Raw genomic sequence first — 18,064 nt, 5'->3', positions numbered from 1 at the left:
AACCTCGAAGTTACCGACGATGTCGCTGCGTCGGATTCTTTTATTATGGGCAGTCCTTGCATGATTAAATACCGCTCCTTCCTGCGCGTGACAGGAGATCCTCTTGGAGAGGCGCATTGACGTCATCCCGATGTAAGTTCCGAGCATCCTCGGATTGGGCACGTGTATCTGTAAATGACGTTCGTCCTCTTCAAGGGATCCTGCAACGGTGCGGGGTTATTTTTCATAATAAGACTGCATGTTTTTTTACTTGTATAAAATATGATCAAGTTGATCTGCTTGTTGTTGTCGGTCGGGGAAACGTGATTCCTGATTATTTCCCGTAGGGCTCGCTCGTCTTCTTTATACCGCCGATGGAAGGTGCCCTTGTAGAAAAATTAATTTTCTGCTGGGGGTCTGGGCGGGGTTCCTGTAGGTACCATTCTTCCATGCTCTTCCTGAAGACGTTCTGGATGCTTCGGTTGGTGTGTCCGTTGTTTACTAGGACCTGGGCTGCACGTTCCATCTCCTTATGGTGTCTGCCCATGTTGAACAATGGAAAGAGCTCTCCTGACGTAGGCGCTGATGGTGGTGTCCTTATAGCGTTCAGGGCATTCACTCTCGCCGTTCAGACACATTCCCAGGTTCGTGGGCTTCGTGTAAACCCTAGTAGCGAACGCACCCTCCTTCTGTTCAACCAGGACGTCCAGGAAGGGAAGACGGCCATCACGGCTATATTCGATGGTAAATCGTAAACGGCTGTTGGTGTGGAAGGCTTGACGTATTTCCTCGATCTCCTCCCTCGTTCCTGCTTGGATGAAAGTGTCATCTATATATCTTACGTATATAGATGGCTTCCTAATGCACCTAAAGACACGCTCCTCCACCATGCCCATGTAAAAGTTCGCAAACAGGACCCCGAGGGGGGATCCATCGCTACACCATCGATTTGTAAGTACATATGGCCATGGTGGTTAATGAAGGGAGCCTTCTTGGTGCATATTTCCAGCAGAGAGCGAAGGGCGTGTTCGGGGATATTCAGCGGGTCGGTGGATGGGTCTCTGTAGACACGTTCAAGGATCATTTCGATGGTTTCATCTACATAAACGTTAGTAAACAGCGACTCTACATCCATCGATGCAATACTGCCTCCAGGGGGCGCGGATCTTAAGGCTTGCAGAAACTCCGCAGACGACTTCAAACTATGTGTGCTGGGGATGTAGGGGGTGAGAATAGCATTTAGTTGTTTAGCAAGGTGGTATGTGGGTGCTGGTATTTGGCTAATGATAGGTCTTAAAGGGTTTCCATGTTTATGAGTTTTCACATTACCGTAGATGTACCCGAGGTTGTAATCTCCAGAAATACTAGAGAGGTGTAAGGCGTTAGTGGCTGCGTTGACAGTTTCTATGATTCTATTGGCTTCGCGTTTAATGTCGTCTACGGGGTTTCTTAGTATACGTCGAAACTTAGTGGTATCGGCGAGGATCTCGTCGATTTTTTGTCTATATTCGGTAGTCTTGATAAGTACTAGGGCTGCGGTCTTGTCGGCTCTCCTGACGGTGATGTCTTCGTTTTCTCTCAAGCTTTTTAGCAGCATCCCGCAGACGGCGATCGACGATGTCACTTTTATAAGTTCCTCGGTCTGTAAGGCTTCTGCTAAGAGGAGAGGTTGAAGGGCGTCGGTGGTGTGTACATTCCCAAGGCTTTCTTGTTTCATTATCGTCTCCGTAAGATATTCTATCTCCATCCTTTTATTAAGGGGACGGGGGCGAGAGATGAAGTGGCAATTCAGGCCTTTCTTGAGTATGTCCCTCTTCTTCAGGGAGGGGTGTAGGTGGTCAAGTTAATATATTTGTCATGTTCTTGCGGCAGGCGTATTTTACCTCCATTAAGGTTAATTAGTTTGTTTTTCTTGTAATGGTCTTCTGTTTCTTCAGGGCATCTTTCTCCTCCATACGTTTCAGGCAGTCGACGATGTCTTGATGGTGCTGCACTGGTGTTGGGAGGGCGTTGCTGCTAGTGCCATCATTATTATCCCCGGCATCCGAGGGGGCTGCTACAGGATTCATACCGCGAATTTCATCCCATTTTACGAAGAGTTACGTCCTTTCATTGATGAGCGTGGCTTTCTCTTGCTCTTTGGATTCTAGTTCTTGCTGCAGGCGGCTCCTCCTAAAGCTTCGCATGCCGGGGTGCTGTTTGCGTTGTAGGGTCTGCATGCCGGATATTTGGTTGTACGCTGGAAACAGACCTTCTTTCAAACCAATTGTTTTATTAAAAATAATGGCAGAATTCACAGAATTGATTTTGTACAATATTCTTTCAATTCTCCTTATGATTTTCCTTTCTGGCACGCTGGTATTATAAAGCAGCTGTCCAATGTTCATCGTGCTGTAGGTCGTCAACGGAAATTTCGGGCGGGCTGGTGTTATCAAAAGCAAAACTAGTTATCAGGGACAGGCTGGGGTCGTCAACAGTATACAGGTGGGGTTTCGTAGGTCGGGAACAGGCCGTAGTCGTCAGGGGTCTATCCGGTATTTCTTGTTATTTCTTTTTTTCTGGTTTTTAAGGCGTCTACATGTTTCGGCCACCTCGTTTGGCCATCTTCGGGACGGGATCGCTGAGTGCAATGGTCTGTGTCAGATGTATTCACGCTATTTATTGCATTCGGTTGGCTTGAAGAAACAGGTACCTCATTTTTCATTGGGCAATACCTGTGACGTCCCTAGTAACCCTGAGGGTGATCGCAGCTCAAGCTCTCGCCCTGAGGACGACCTGGTAGCACGCCCTTCGAGGGGACCTCCACCATCACCAATAAGGATGAGGCTCCGCCCACGAAGAGGACAGCCAACCAGCAACGGGCCCCCTGATGACATCGCTCGTGACGTCACAGGTATTGCCCAACATGAAAATGAGTACCTGTTTCTTCAAGCCAACCGAATGCAATAAATAGCGTGAATACATCTGACACAGACCATTGCACTCAGCGATCCCGTCCCGAAGATGGCCAAACGAGGTGGCCGAAACATGTAGACGCCTTAAAAACCAGAAAAAAAGAAATAACAAGAAATACCGGATAGACCCCTGACGACTACGGCCTGTTCCCGACCTACGAAACCCACCTGTATACCTGTTGACGACCCCAGCCTGTCCCTGATAACTAGTTTTGCTTTTGATAACACCAGCCCGCCCGAAATTTCCGTTGACGACCTACAGCACGATGAACATTGGACAGCTGCTTTATAATACCAGCGTGCCAGAAAGGAAAATCATAAGGAGAATTGAAAGAATATTGTACAAAATCAATTCTGTGAATTCTGCCATTATTTTTAATAAAACTTGTTTGAATGGAGGTCTGTTTCCAGCGTACAATAATAATAATAATAATAATAATAATAATAATAATAAGTCGTGAGACGTGTTATTTCTATACACAAAAACATATGCTTAATTCCTCATCAAAAGAAACATGACAAACTGAGACGTGAGCTCCAAATCAATAGGAAACCTGCCAGAACGCTGCATGATGATATCAAGAGGTTAATGCACTTTCAAAAGAAAGTCATTACAATAGCTGAAAGAACGGCATTAATCATTATAATCCTTCATATTTCCAAGACGGAAAAACTCACAATCTGTGAATTACTGATGGTATCCTTTGTTCAAAGGATCTGACTTCGACACAAGTTTCCATCCGTGTCCAACATCCTACGACTACGACGCCCCTCTGTCCGAAGCTGGAGATCCCTCTGAGAAGTACTGGGCTTTGAGAAACATCACGCAGAAGGTGAGAGACCTCACTGAAAGGCCAATAAGTTTCATACAATAACATCCTTCTACGGCATAAAGGTCGCAGTGAGGTGTATAATTAATTCTGAATATTCACTAGCTTTTTCAAAATAGGAGAATTACTGGAGAATGAGGGGTCTGCTGTTAACTGTAATCTCTTGCATTATGCCAGGGTTTACTTAAAGTTGATTATCTACCTACTTTCCGGAAAAATGATAGTTCCTCTTTTTTATTTATCACTGCATTCGCGTCAAAAACAATACAATACCTGAGTGAGCATGTGCATTTTATTATTAGAAGCTCCTGATTTAAGATCCCTTATAATCCCTTATATTACAAGAGATTACATTTAACAGCAGACCTCTCATTCTTCAGTAATTCTTATATATATGTATATATATATATATATATATATATATATATATATATATATATATATATATATATATATATATGTGTGTGTGTATATATATATATATTTATATATATATATATATATATATATATATATATATATATATATATATATATATTTATATATATATATATATACATACTATATATATATATATATATATATATATATATATATATATATATATATATATATATATATATATATATATATATATATAACACGCAAATATCTCAACTTTCATTTCCTCGTTTGCAGTACCTTCCGCTACCCGAAGGAGATGTGCCACCACCGTCTCCGAAGTACGGCTACGGAAAGGTGTCCATGGAAGTCATCGGTAGCGTCTTCCAGATGAAACCGCTTCTGGAAGCTGTGAACACGACCTGGCCCCTGACGTTTGAAGAGTTGTTCGTCTCAAATGGCCTCGTAGTTTATCAGACAGTCATACCTTTCAGAATTGTAAGTATAAATCGTCTAGTTTAACAAAGGGTGTTGCACCTCGGGACGGAATTATAATGAATTTTTTGAGCTGCATTGGCTCTCTAACAAGCAGAATAAAACTTAGAAATATGTGTAATGGTTCCTTAAATGTCAAGTCTGGATTTCTAAACTGTTTAAGACTTGCTGCAGATTGCACTGCAAACGGATGGAGTCAACGTAAGATTAGATCAAGATAGTTCAAAATCTAAGCCAGATGCAGCCCCAAGACTGAACAATGAATTCCCCCCTTGATTTCTGGAAGACTGGAAATATCAAGTCTTTCAAGAAAAACTGAAGATTTTCCGATCTTCTGATTGCTGCGACAGTCGATTTGACAATTAATATAGAATATGTAGTATGACTCCCAAAATGTCTGAAGTTTCTGTTAATAGACAAATGAATCTGGCCAGTATATAATATCTTAGACGAGAACACTGCTCTTATAGGATTATATCTTTGAGGATATGTCAATGCTATTTATGATTCGTTGAGAAAGTTTCTCTGGCATGTGCACATTTTTCAGAATATTGTCATAATAAAACTCCTTTTAAGCTTAGACACTTATCTGAATGATTACCTCTGCAAGGACGATCCGGCCACGCTCGTCATAGACGAAATCCATGATCGTGGCTACGTATTCGTGGAGGATCGGTATTCGGGTGTCGTTTCGAGGGAGAGACAGATGTACGAGATACCCATCCAAGGTCTCCAAGGACAGACTCTATCAATCGTCGTCGAAAGCCAAGGGAGGATTTGCTATGGTCCCCGTACCCACGACTTCAAGGTAAATCCTCAGAAAAAGGAAACTGCATTCTAAGCAAATATTGAACACCTGTACACACACTCTCTCTCTCTTTCTGGCTTTTATTTCACATAAATATGAACTCATAATGGATAATAGCAACTACACTAACAACGTGTCCGTAGTTATTCCCTTCTCCTAAGCTTTGAAATTCTTTTCCTTTTGATTTACTCGGTTCCTATGACCCTTAATCATCTTTGTCCCTCTCCTCAGTATCTCGGGCCTTCTTTTATCCGAACCTGGCTGGAACATGGTATTACAGTCAAACCAAAATGACTACAAACATGGCTGTCATTAGCTACACTGCCAAACGTTTTCCAGACTTACATTCCGACCACGGTTGATCTGCATACTTCTATTTGGGGTTCTATAATCCGATCATAAAATCCTACTGTCCCACCCACGAGCTTCCCACAAGAAATTTACAATCTTTGAGGAGCCGATAACGGTGTTTTCCCCCACTGTAGCATTTATTTTCATTAATGAGTCTGGGCTAGATATTAGGCATTTGTATAATTCATTTAGAATTTTAGATTATTAGAAACTAAATTATCCTTATCATACCCTGTTATCAAAATAATTCGTTGTATGATTCAAGTTCTTCATTACTGTGATTTTTTTTATTATAAATCATCATTTACTCGACATCAGATTTCAGTTCTTTCGCTCGTATTATGTCTTCAGTGTTAGAAACGCTGAACAATATCGTAAAGGTGTTTACCCTTTTTGACCTGGTGCGGGGAAGATATGACAACGTTTCTGCCACATCTACACGACGTCCCGCTTTAGGTCAATGTTGTTTTATTAATCAAATTTGGGAAAAGTGACAAGGGCGAAAACGTACTCCATGTTCATAGTCATTTTGGTTTGACTATACGAAAGTAGCCGTCTCATACACAGAAATTATTGAATAATAATTAATAATGAATAACCTCTGACAACTGCATTCATGATGCCATTTCAGGGCATAACCACCAACGTTACCCTGAGTGGTTTTGAGCTGCAGAACTGGATGATGGTGCCCTTACCTCTAACGAACATTTCTCGCCTGTCTGCAACTCTTTCCAAAATGGAAAGAATCCACCAGTATGAAAATACACCCGAGTCACAATTGCGAGGAACACCCATGGGTGGGATGTCCTTCTACAAAGGAATAATTGAGATTCCAGAGTCCCTCGACCATCCACAAGATACGTTTTTAAAGTTGGACGGTTGGGGAAAGGTGAGTGGTTTTCTCCATGAAAGATTCAATTGAAGGACACCATTCTCGTTATTAATATAGTGTCATTTGGCCAGACCACTATGTCATTTCTTTTCTCCAATACGGCTGGCCCGTAGGCTAGATCTATCTTAAAAGACGAGGCTATTGAACCGGGATGCGAAGAGCCCAGGTGGTAAGAGATATTACAAAGAACCGAAGCCCTTTTATACTGCTGCGCCAGTGCACCACTACTAGTCGGTATCACGCGGTGGTTAAGAACGAGTAGCTCCTGTTGATTTTATGTTCTGATTTTTTAAGCTATAATAGTTATCAACCATTTGTATATCCATGTTGTTTCAGTTACTAACCGAGAAAATTTTATATTTAGCATTTCCTTTAATAGCTCAACTCATCGTGCTTTTATGCTGCAGGGAATTGCCTGGGTAAATGACTTCTGCCTGGGACGCTACTGGCCAGAGGTTGGGCCCCAGGTGAAGCTGTACGTACCCAGGGGTATTCTACAGAATGGAGCAAATACATTAATTCTCCTTGAGCAAGAAATCGCGCCGTGCCACCTTCCAGAGACTTGCTTCGTTTCCCTGGAAGACAAGCCGCTAGTTGATGGTCCGACTCCCACGAGGAAGAACTCTACTCTCCAGTAGACTTTTGGTCGTTATTTAAAGAGACTTAGTACATATTTACCCATTTGTATTTTTCTCTAAGCATAATTTAACGATGGGGTAGGGAGGATATTAACTTACTGTACGTTCAGTAAAAAATCTGAAAAAAAGGATCTATTGTTTGAACATGATTTTGGTTTGGTAGTTATTTAAACGAGATATTTCCTTTATCAATTGCCTTGAAACATACAAAACATTAAGGGATGATTGTACGTCATTTAACAAGCAAAGAGAACACCTGAAGTAAAGATATTCTCTTTTTAAAATTATTTTCCTAACTTTAAGACTTTCTTTTCTGTTTTATTGCACAGAAAGTTGTTAAAGATACTGTTTTGGTAGTTCATATGCCCTGATAAGAGAGGTGGATTCAATTTCGTAAAAACAGACGTATCTAGTAAACTCACATCGCCCCTCACCCTCAAAAAATAAATTGTAAGCTGTCTGGTGCAGGCAAGAATGAGAAATAAGTTTAGGAAGCAAAATATCCGAGTACTGCTTATCAATTTATTATTTCATATGCTATTCATCTTTTTTCACTTGATATTATCCAGATGACTTGTGCAAAATGTAAAAAGAAAATACCACAACATGGGCTAGCAGCCTTATGCTAAAAAAATCCCTGGAAACCTTCATATGGTTACACGAGGCTGGTGTGGCTCACTTCTGGATGGAACCCAGCTTTCAATGTCTGTTCCACACGTGATTGCGTGTTGATTATTTCTATCATATTCATTCAGAAAAGATAATTCGAACGAAATGCTGTCAGTTGGGTTACTGCTGAGTGGGGAAGTTGGGTAAAACATGCTGGTATGTGAAGCAGTTAGCCTCCCAGGTAAAGAAGCCTTAGGGACAGTGTTGCCAGGGTCCTTGCTTTTCAATTGAAAGATCTGGATTCGCTCCTGATGAGAGTAGGAAAATTAGATATACACATATACATATGTATATCATCCAGTAACAAGAAGTTTTAATTAAAAAACAATTAAGGGTAAAATCAAGAAAGGCATGATCCACGGACTTTCTCTTTTATAGAATTATTTTGGCATATTATTGCAAAATATCGATTTACATTTGTGTCATATATTTATTTTTCTCCCTTCTCCCCTACTGTAGATTTACCTTATAATTTATTATAAAAACATGAAAGCCAGCCAGCCAGCTACCTCTTGAAAACAACCCGGCGTCCCCAGAAACTTCTTTGAAGAGGAGTTTCATCTACGAATTTCCACGCCCAGGTAGAAGAATGCCACTGTTCATATTTCGGGATAACCACTACCAGACTCTCCAAGTGTCTCTCCTCCCAACTTCAAAGGACCATATTTAATTATTTTACCCAAAACTATGATAGCAGACCTGAAAGAGCTGAGCTGAGCTTATGAAGTACTGAGAAAATATAGACCCCGCCTGCTAATAATCATAATAAAAATAATGTTAAACAGGCTAATCCAGAGTTAGATATAATTTCTTATTTACGTATATTTGCATAAGAATTGCCGCCCCATTCACATCTGAAATAAATGGTCACCTTAGTCATGACTTGCCTTCTTAGCCCTATATTATATGACGATAATTTTTGACGCATGTGAGACATAATGACAATTTTATTTTACATATTATTGTAACGTAATTTTGATATCTGTCGCCATAGGACTGCTGCTAAAAATGTGAATTCCAAAATGGATTTTTTTTACTTTATTTTTTGTGTCCCTTGATGACTCTTATGCAATATGTGTAAATAAGAAATTATTTACAGTCCCCCTTTTCGAATCTGTCCCCCCAAAAATATATATTTCCATATATATATATATATTATATATATATATATATATATATATATATTATAATATATATATTTTTTTTGGGGACAGGGGACGATTCGAAATGGGGACTGTAAATATTTTCTTATTTACATATATATATATATAATATATTATATATATATATATATATATATATATATATATATATATATATTACTATATATATATATATATATATATATATATATATATATGAAAGGCAATTTCTATCTGTCTGTAGGAAGACTTAAGTCGAAATCCGAAATTAGAGGGCCGTTTCAATGGGGCAGGCAATTTATAACTAGTGCTTCTCATACTTCTAGTAAACTGCGTATCACACTCCGAGTCTTTAACGTTGTACAATGTCATAATTTTCAGTGCTAGCAGGGCACTGACACCAACAGAAAGGCATTATGCGCAATTAGAAAGAGAAATGCTAGCTGTTCTCTTTGCCTTGAAGAAATTTCATCAACATACTTGCGGTCGCAGTATCATAGATCTTTTATGTGCATTGTTAACAAACCTTTGAATAGAGCTCCTAAGAGGTTACAGGGGATGTATGTAGCTGACTTATTATCTAGATCATACCAGTTAATGAAGGTGGTAGTGATTTTGAAGCAATTAATATGGTCTCATACTTACCCAATAGAGAGGAACGATTAAAAAAGATTCGTGAAGCTACTTGGCAGAATGAAACTTTAAAACAGTTGGCTGATGTAATTATGTATGGGCGGCCAAAGACAAAGGATCAAATACCACCAAGTTTGATTACATATTTTTCTGTTAGGGATGTGTTTACTGTGCAGGATGGCTTAACCTTTAAAGGTGAACGTATAGTTGTATCTCTTGGTTTGCGTGAGGAAATGAAAGAGGCGGTACACTCGTTCGCATAGGTGTAGAACAGGGGTTTTCAACCTTTTCCTCCCCACGTACCCTTTCGGGTAATGTCAGTAATGTACCCCTTTCACTTAGTATAACATGGAAAACAAAACCAACTCAGAAAAACTGTACAGAGGGGAAGTAAGTACATAACTCTTCTGACATAACCAATAATATTGTAAACATAAAGAATCCCATAAAAAATAAAGACAGGTTTTTATAATATTTACCTTAGGCCATGCAGCAAATTTTCAAGGTTATTATGGTACTGAACTGCAAAAACAAAATACCTTATTATTACATCAGCTGCAAATGTAGTTAATGAAATGGCTGAAACTGTTTATATTAACTATCTTAGTTCTCTAAAGAGCAGTTTTCGCTAAAGGCACATTGAAGGTCGGTATCTAACATTCATTCGAGTGCCATGGGGAGCACGTATCCCTTGACAGACCCTTGGCGTACCAGGTTGAAAACCCCTGGTGTAATAGGATGCTTACGCAGAGCAAGAGAGTGCATATTTTGGCCATGAGACATGAATTAAGTGACAGACCATGGGACAAAGTGGGTGTAGACCTCTTTGAGCTTAGGGGACAGTTTTTTTTATAGTAATTGTTGATTATTAGAGTAGTTATTGGGAAGTTAACAGGTTAGAAAATACCAAAATTAGAAAATACCATAGCATCCAGTGATTTGTAAATTGAAGCCACACTTTGCAAGGTGTGCATTCCCTTCAATACTCATAAGTGACTGGTTCTCAATTCACCAATACAGACTTTCAAAAGTTTACAAATGAATGGGAGATCGAACACCAAACAGCAAGCCATAAGCAGTCACACCAATGGATTAGCAGAATCCTCATTCAAAGGGGCCAAGAGATTGATTAAGAAGGCAATAGTTGGTGGTAACGATCCATATTAGCCAACTCAAGGTACTGATTTTAGTCCAGCGCAACGCAGCTTAGCTAGACACACATGCGCACTACTTCCAACTTCAAATTTATTCAAACCTAGGGTAATCAGTACAGAACTTGTGAAGCAAAACAAGAGGTATAGCAATCTTAGAAGTTCAATGTACTATATCAGAAGCAGTAAGGATCTAGGTTCATTAAATCAAGGTGATGTGATCAGGATTAAACCTACTGTAATGGGTAAAAAGAGTTGGGACAAGGGCACTGTCGTAGAACGGCTGGATGAAAGTTATATGAATGTTTCACCTGATAATTGTGTAATAAGACGTACCTAATAGGGCAAATTTGAAGGAAACCAATGAGTCTGATCATGTCAACAGGTTTAAAACTTAAATGCCAGTTACCTATTTCTAATCCATCTTGTTGTCTATAATATTCCTTATCAAAAATAAAAAAATGAATCATAACAATAAGGTTCAACAAACTAATAAAATTAAATTTATTTAGTCCCCTGAAGTTGTTGTCTCCACTGTACACTTTATTTGCCAAAATTTCTTTAAGCTCTTTCGTTGGAACATTTGTATAAAGACTCTCGATGTCGAAACCAACCATATAGTAATTTTTCTCAAGTTTAAAACTTTTCATAACATCCGAGATCAGCTACTTTGGCCAATGTTTTCTAATGTTTTCATGAGACTGAAAGTTTGGATAACTGTCATTTAAGTTTTAAACCTGTCTTATATCGGGGGTATGTTAACGACACCTTTATTGTCTTCAAACAAAAAAGTGACGCCATACAATTTTTCAACTATCTAAATTCAAAACATGATAATATCAAATTTACTATGGAGGAGGAAAAAAATGAAATGATGCCATTTTTAAATTAGAGTTCTTGAGTGAATATAATATAAAATACAAATTAAACAATATCAGCACCCTACTTTTCAGAGCCTAAAGGTTGTCCTCGAATGACTTCTTTTTTCACAAGGAAGTAACGTTTTTGAAGACATTCGTTGACAACAACTATTACCCAAAGAGGCCATTTTACAGATTAACGAACCTTCATTAATGCTAACGCAGTAAAAGAAACAAGAGACCAAGTGTTATATTTCAGATTTCCTTATGTATCAAACAGAATCAATGGTTTAATAGAAAGAAAAGTAAAACAAATGACCAAGGCATACTTTAAAGTGTAAAGATTTGAATGGTATTCTTTAATAATTTAAAAATTTGCAATCTGTTCAAGTCAAAGGAGTTGTTAACTAGAGAACTGTGTTCAATGACTGTTTACAAATTTGTGTGTCCGAAGTGTAGTTCGGAATACGTGGGTAGTTCAACAAAACTGTTGTCTACCAGAGCTTTTGAACACAGAGGCATAAGTCCAAGGACTCTTTTACCTCTAGGTAAGCCACCTCAGTCCTCCATAAGAGAGCATTGCCATGGTTTATGCAGTGTTCATTTTATTTTATGTAAAGCTCAATTTGGAACTGAGCTAAGACTATTAGAAACATTTTATAAAGAAAAATTAAAACCTAACTTGAATATAGATAACTCTGCCTTCAGCAGGTATTTTAATTTAGGTCCATTTTCTAAGTGTATTGCCTATATTATTTTATGATAATTTTAGTTTTTTGTTTTTGTTTTTTTTTGCTTTGTTGGTGAGGGGGCGGGTTATATTATGTTAATTTTTAATCTTACAGAACCTTAAGATGGACAGATGTCCAAATGTTGTGTACAAAAGAATGTAATAAAGGAGAGGAGAGAAGAAAATATTAAGTTTCTTTTAACGCTACAATTCCTCACCAGTTTAAGATTTCCTTCATCTGAGCTTTTCACCACTACAATCAATCGTCGATATGGGCAAGAGGTACCACGTGGAGTAGGATGGATGGATGCATTATGAAATTAAGGGACAAGCCCAAGCACTGGTACCTATTATGGTCATTCAGCGCCGTAACGAAATGAAATAAATAATCTGATAATTAATGAAATTTAATTGAATGTGATGATAATCTGATGTGAATGATACTTAAAAACCTTATTTCATTAAAGAAAATAAAATATAATTTTTTATATATTAAAATACAATTAAAAGTATAACTGCATACACTTGTGTGTATTAGGTGAAAAGTAAAATTAAATATTAATAAAATAAGTCAAATTTTATAGTATATATCAATCTCTTTTAGGAACTTTACAAGATTATTGACATCAACATCATCTCCTAAAATATAAGAAAGTTGTTTCCCTGACAGACCAAATTTCCTGCGGGCAGCACCATACACTGGGCAACAAACTAGAACATGCTCAAATGTCAACAGGCAGCTACAGCGAGCACAGACTGGAGCCTCACTTCCTTCAAGTATAAAGCTGTGTCAATCGGGAATGGCCAATACGAAGTCTCGTTAAAACAGTCTCGGTCCTCCTATCTCTATGAGACGAAGACTTTCTGTCAAAAATTCAAATGAGGTCTGATTGCCTTCAGCTTCTTGTTTCTGGCAAGGAGGTTTGAGGACCATCGCTCCTTCCATTTGTGGCGGATATAGCTTCGAATAGGAGACTTCATATCAATGTATGGAACTTCATGGCTATCCAGTGATTTTTTATGACATACTCTTTTTGCTGCTCTATCAGCTTTTTCATTACCTTTGATCCCTACATGGGCAGGAACCCAGCAGAACGAAACAGCTTTGTGTTTGCAAGAAATTCGAAACGGCCACTCTTGAGCTTGGAGAATCAAAGGATGTGATGAATTGCAAATTTTAACTCTCCAAAACACTTTTAGAATCCGAATATATTACAAATTTCTTTTTCTCGGTACGATGAACAATAGCTAATGCTCTATTAATGGCAGAAAATTCTGCTGTATATACTGAAGCCGAATGTGGTAGCTTTGCAGCCTCACAAGTCTTCTGTAATTACGGCTAGCCCAATTCCCTCTCTTGACTTGGAACCGTCTGTATAAATCTTATATGCACCATCATGAGTTATATCATGTTCTAAGAATAAACTCTTTGCCATTTTATCAGAAAGGTTCTTCTTGTGGAGTAAGGAAATAGGAAAGAAAGAAACTGAGTTACAATGGAACGTATTCTGGCATCATTTAGCTTGTCTTTGCTGCAGGTAGCTAGTATTTTTGTTTTATACTGAAGGAAAATTGAAGATAAGAACGTTCGTGGTGATGTTACACAAGGACATACTACACGGATGACTTAAATGTTTCATATTTTTTTTTTTTCATTATCATTTAGACTCATTTTTTTATTCATTTCCCGATCCATCAGGTTCTCTTCGTTTGTTGAGTTATGGTTGACACTTTTCTTGAATGACTAGCTCTAATTTGTCACAATTGTTTGTAAAAAGATCTTTAATTTATTCTTAAGGGCTTCCAAGGTCTTACATGTTTAAAGTTCTTGGATCAACTTATTTAAGTACTTATTTTTAATCTTCATAGTTTTGGGAAACTTTCTTGATCACTCGTCTTGTACTTTTCTAGTACCTAACTGAATAATTGGCGACTTGGTGCAAGATTTTCCAACTTTAATGTTTATTGTTATAATATACATGATGCAGTAACTCCAGGAAAAAGACTATCAAGCTAAGGCTCAGCCCAAGCATGATGATCAAGAAGATGCCAGCCAGATGGATCAGCCGAAGGGCGACGTGATTTTCATTGTCCTGTAGAGAGATTTGCAATTTATTTATTGGGTTGAATTAATAATCAGTAATAGTAAATAGAAGTTTAATCTGTAAGATTTCAGGAACCTTTATACTTCTAACAGACCCTAAGTAGATCTGCTGGTTTTAGTACCTCATAATTCTCAGAACCTTTATTTCTCAAAGTTGTATTATTATAAGGTAACAAATTCATTAACATATGAGTGTGTATTCAGGAACTCCAACAGATTGTTTAAGTTTTAAGCATCCTAAATAAATGCTCAAGTAAAATAACTTGGATTTTTAAAGATATTTCCTACAAGTTACGGTGTTTTGTTATACATTATCCCAAATTTTATTGATTATTCTCTAAAGATGCAAATACATAGGGAAGAAGTGAATACGACCATTAAGTTGCCGAAACGACGCTAAACGCTTGTGCCAATGTGGGGGAATCGAAGCTAAATAAAAAAGCAAGCAAACTCCCCACAGTTACGTTAATCGTACTGGCTGACAAATTTTCCCACAGCCACACTTTCCCTTTTACTTTACTTTTTACATGCAGGTCAATTGGCTTACACAAACACATGTACTCACCTCAAACTCCAGATACTCAGGGCTAGGTAGGTGCTGTGCTGTCCGCTGGATATAGTTAGGCTAGGCTAGCTGAGGCACAACCGCCGCAGCGAATCACAACACAGAACAACCAACCGAGAACACAACCATACAACAACTTAACAACCTGATAAATCACAGCACAGATGAACACAGATAGCTCAAAACAACCAAACACCAACTCCAACCCAGCACAACAAACCACCAACAAACACCAACACTGTCTCCAACAGACAACTCGAGAAACCACCAAAAAGCAAAATCATGTGAAACAAACCTCTCCAGCTCAACAATCACCAGGCAGAAACACGCTCAACAACCATACAACTTACAACGTCAATATCAACCAAGAAAACACCAAATAACACTGGCTGCTTCTGAATCTGACTCTTTTCCGACTTACTGACGACTTCTTATCCCTCTCGTAACACACTATTGCCCACCGAAATACTCGGCGATTGCCACAACAGACACACTTACGACCGCCATTAAACCACTCCCATTTATTCCTCCATCAATTTTGCTTTCCCTCTCTCTCTCTCTCTTCTCTCTCTCACGCAACCCTCGGAGATGTCAATTATAAACTACCGTCAATACTCCTCCATACCAATATTTTTTGTCATAGATGGAACTTAAAAAAAAAAAAAAATTTTTTTTACAGATGCTTATGAAAACTTTTAATGCTGATCTTACTCGTTGCAATGTCTTTAAAAGTTGTCGGTTAAAGCAGCCAAGTTAGCCTTGAAAGTTTATGCTCGTACTACATATCTGCCTTGAAAGTCTGTACACTCTTGCCGGTACCTAACCCTGATAAAAGAGGAGGGCTGAGCGTTCTATTTAATTCTATGGCAAGAATTTTTGATGATTTTAACACGCAAGTACCAACCGGATAAACAACCGATTTGTTGTAAAAAAACTATTACTGAAATTTATAACAATCCATATCAGTTTGGTTGTGGCAATAACGTGGCATAATGAGATTCGAAAATTGACAGGTAGGTGTGTTATTTTGCGCTGAAAAAAAAAAAAACTAAATATTTTTGAATCATACAGTCCTTAGCAGTTTGATACAATTGATAATGTGTCACAATGATATAAGGCCAAAAAAAATAACTAAGTAGCCGTGAGTTAGTCTTACAACTATCTGAGGCTGTTGGTGCAAGATGCAATTTTTTTATGAAGACCTAAAGCAAACTGACAGTAGGAGTCCTTAATCTGTGAACAACTGGAGTTGTTGAATGTTACAAGAAGCATGATAGTTATGTAGTCTGGAGACCTTCAAGGTCAGCGAGTCCTTCTTCTATTAAAAACCAAGTTACTACCACAATAAGCCTTTGAAATTTTGGCAACAGACAGTGTGTCCAAATGAGACTTGAAAACCAACCCACTGAGTGACACTGACACTTACAACATACTAAAGCAGTTGGATGCAAGACACAGTGCATACTAATGAGCCCTATAAACAAAAGGGGTAGTGAAACTATTTATTGTCAAAAGGCCAATTGCTGCCGAATCTTATAACAAGCCAAAGCAATTTAGCATAGGAAACTCTATCCTAATGAGTCCTAAAAGAAAGTCTCTTAGAGGAGGGACTTACCACTGGAGCATCAGTGAAAGCAGTGTTTTCCTTTTTTTGGCCTTGAGCTCTCTCTTCTGCCCGTCTAGATCGATATGTAAGAAGATCCTCCATCCAGAATTGGGTGATGCCACTCTCAGTCAATCTCACTATTGTGGATGTTATGAGTGGTTTGAAGGGTGCTCCTTTCCTGGAGTGAGATTGTGTCTGTTTACACTTTTACTAATGAGCAGCAACATCATAACAGGTATTAAATAAACATGTATAATTTCAATTTTTGAACCATAACAGGAAACAAATAGTGCATTGCTAATATATTCAGGCTTAACTGTCTTAAAACTGACAACTTGCAATATTTATTCATGTGTATCCACACAAGTATTTTACCAAGTGCTTTTAGCACTTTACTGCCAAAGTTTGTTTCAGGTAGGAAAAACTAGTATTGATTGCAAACCTAAAGTTTCACATGTTGCATTACTGGGATATCACTTTAACAGTCAAGCACCACTTCAATTTTGTATCACTATTGTATAAAAGAATATATTAAATACTTGTGCAAAGGTTTGGAAGCAAGATGCTACATGATGCCAGGAAACATTTTTGTGCGACACCACCTAGGGCAGTGTGGTTCTCAACCTGGAGGGCGTGAGTCTGGGGAAAAAAGTAGACGTTTATCTTTATTGTAAAAAACATTGGTTAATATACGATGGTCCCAACTCTGTATTCCTTTTATCCGAGAGTGTAGGCCACTATCAAAATTATTATGAAAAATACAAAAGTATTGCCTTTACAGTATTAACTTTAGCCAGTCTACTAGGCTTACTGTTTTCTATAATTATTAAATTTAAAGGTCCTTATGTGTTACTGGCGGCCAGCCCATCACAAGTCCAGAATGTCCCCCTCCCCCACATGTCTGTGATAGTTATTTCTCTTTTACATTTCGTCAGTTGAACTCACTGGTGTATGTTTAGCTCAGTTGTTTTATTTAATGAAGTTTGGTGGTGAATTGTGAACACGCATGTGTTGCTCTGTTCATTACTCACAAGTTTTGATTTCCATTGGTATTTTATCAGAGGCTGGTGGTAATTCAAAACATTATTTGGTTATGGTGAAGTAGTATTTTTAATGACTTGAAAGCAGAATTCATCAGCTACTCTCCAGATATAGATGAGAAGCATGAAGCTTGGAATTTCATAAGGAACCCATTTCAGTGTGATGTATGTTGCCAAAAGTATGGATCTAATTTTCTCGACAAACCTTTCACAATACTCAGTTAAAGCACGAAGAA

The 18,064-nt window shown here is 38.2% G+C and overlaps 1 protein-coding gene across 1 annotated transcript in view; it reads left to right on the top strand.

Annotated features, from left to right (window-relative positions):
- The window catches only part of LOC135213631 (beta-galactosidase-like), a 17,541-nt gene extending 8,858 nt beyond the window's left edge, over positions 1-8,683 (top strand). Inside the window, exons 10-14 of the mRNA XM_064247661.1 lie at positions 3,648-3,766; positions 4,442-4,642; positions 5,250-5,447; positions 6,430-6,687; positions 7,098-8,683. Of these exons, the coding sequence (XP_064103731.1) occupies positions 3,648-3,766; positions 4,442-4,642; positions 5,250-5,447; positions 6,430-6,687; positions 7,098-7,328 (1,007 nt within the window). The 3' untranslated portion in view covers positions 7,329-8,683. The remainder of the gene's footprint in view (positions 1-3,647; positions 3,767-4,441; positions 4,643-5,249; positions 5,448-6,429; positions 6,688-7,097) is intronic.
- Positions 8,684-18,064: the final 9,381 nt, after the last annotated feature.

This window comes from Macrobrachium nipponense, chromosome 43 (assembly GCF_015104395.2).
Source record: "Macrobrachium nipponense isolate FS-2020 chromosome 43, ASM1510439v2, whole genome shotgun sequence".
NCBI lineage: Eukaryota > Metazoa > Arthropoda > Malacostraca > Decapoda > Palaemonidae > Macrobrachium > Macrobrachium nipponense.
The sequence above is the reverse complement of the archived record's forward strand: the minus strand, read 5'-3'. Positions and strand labels throughout refer to the sequence as shown.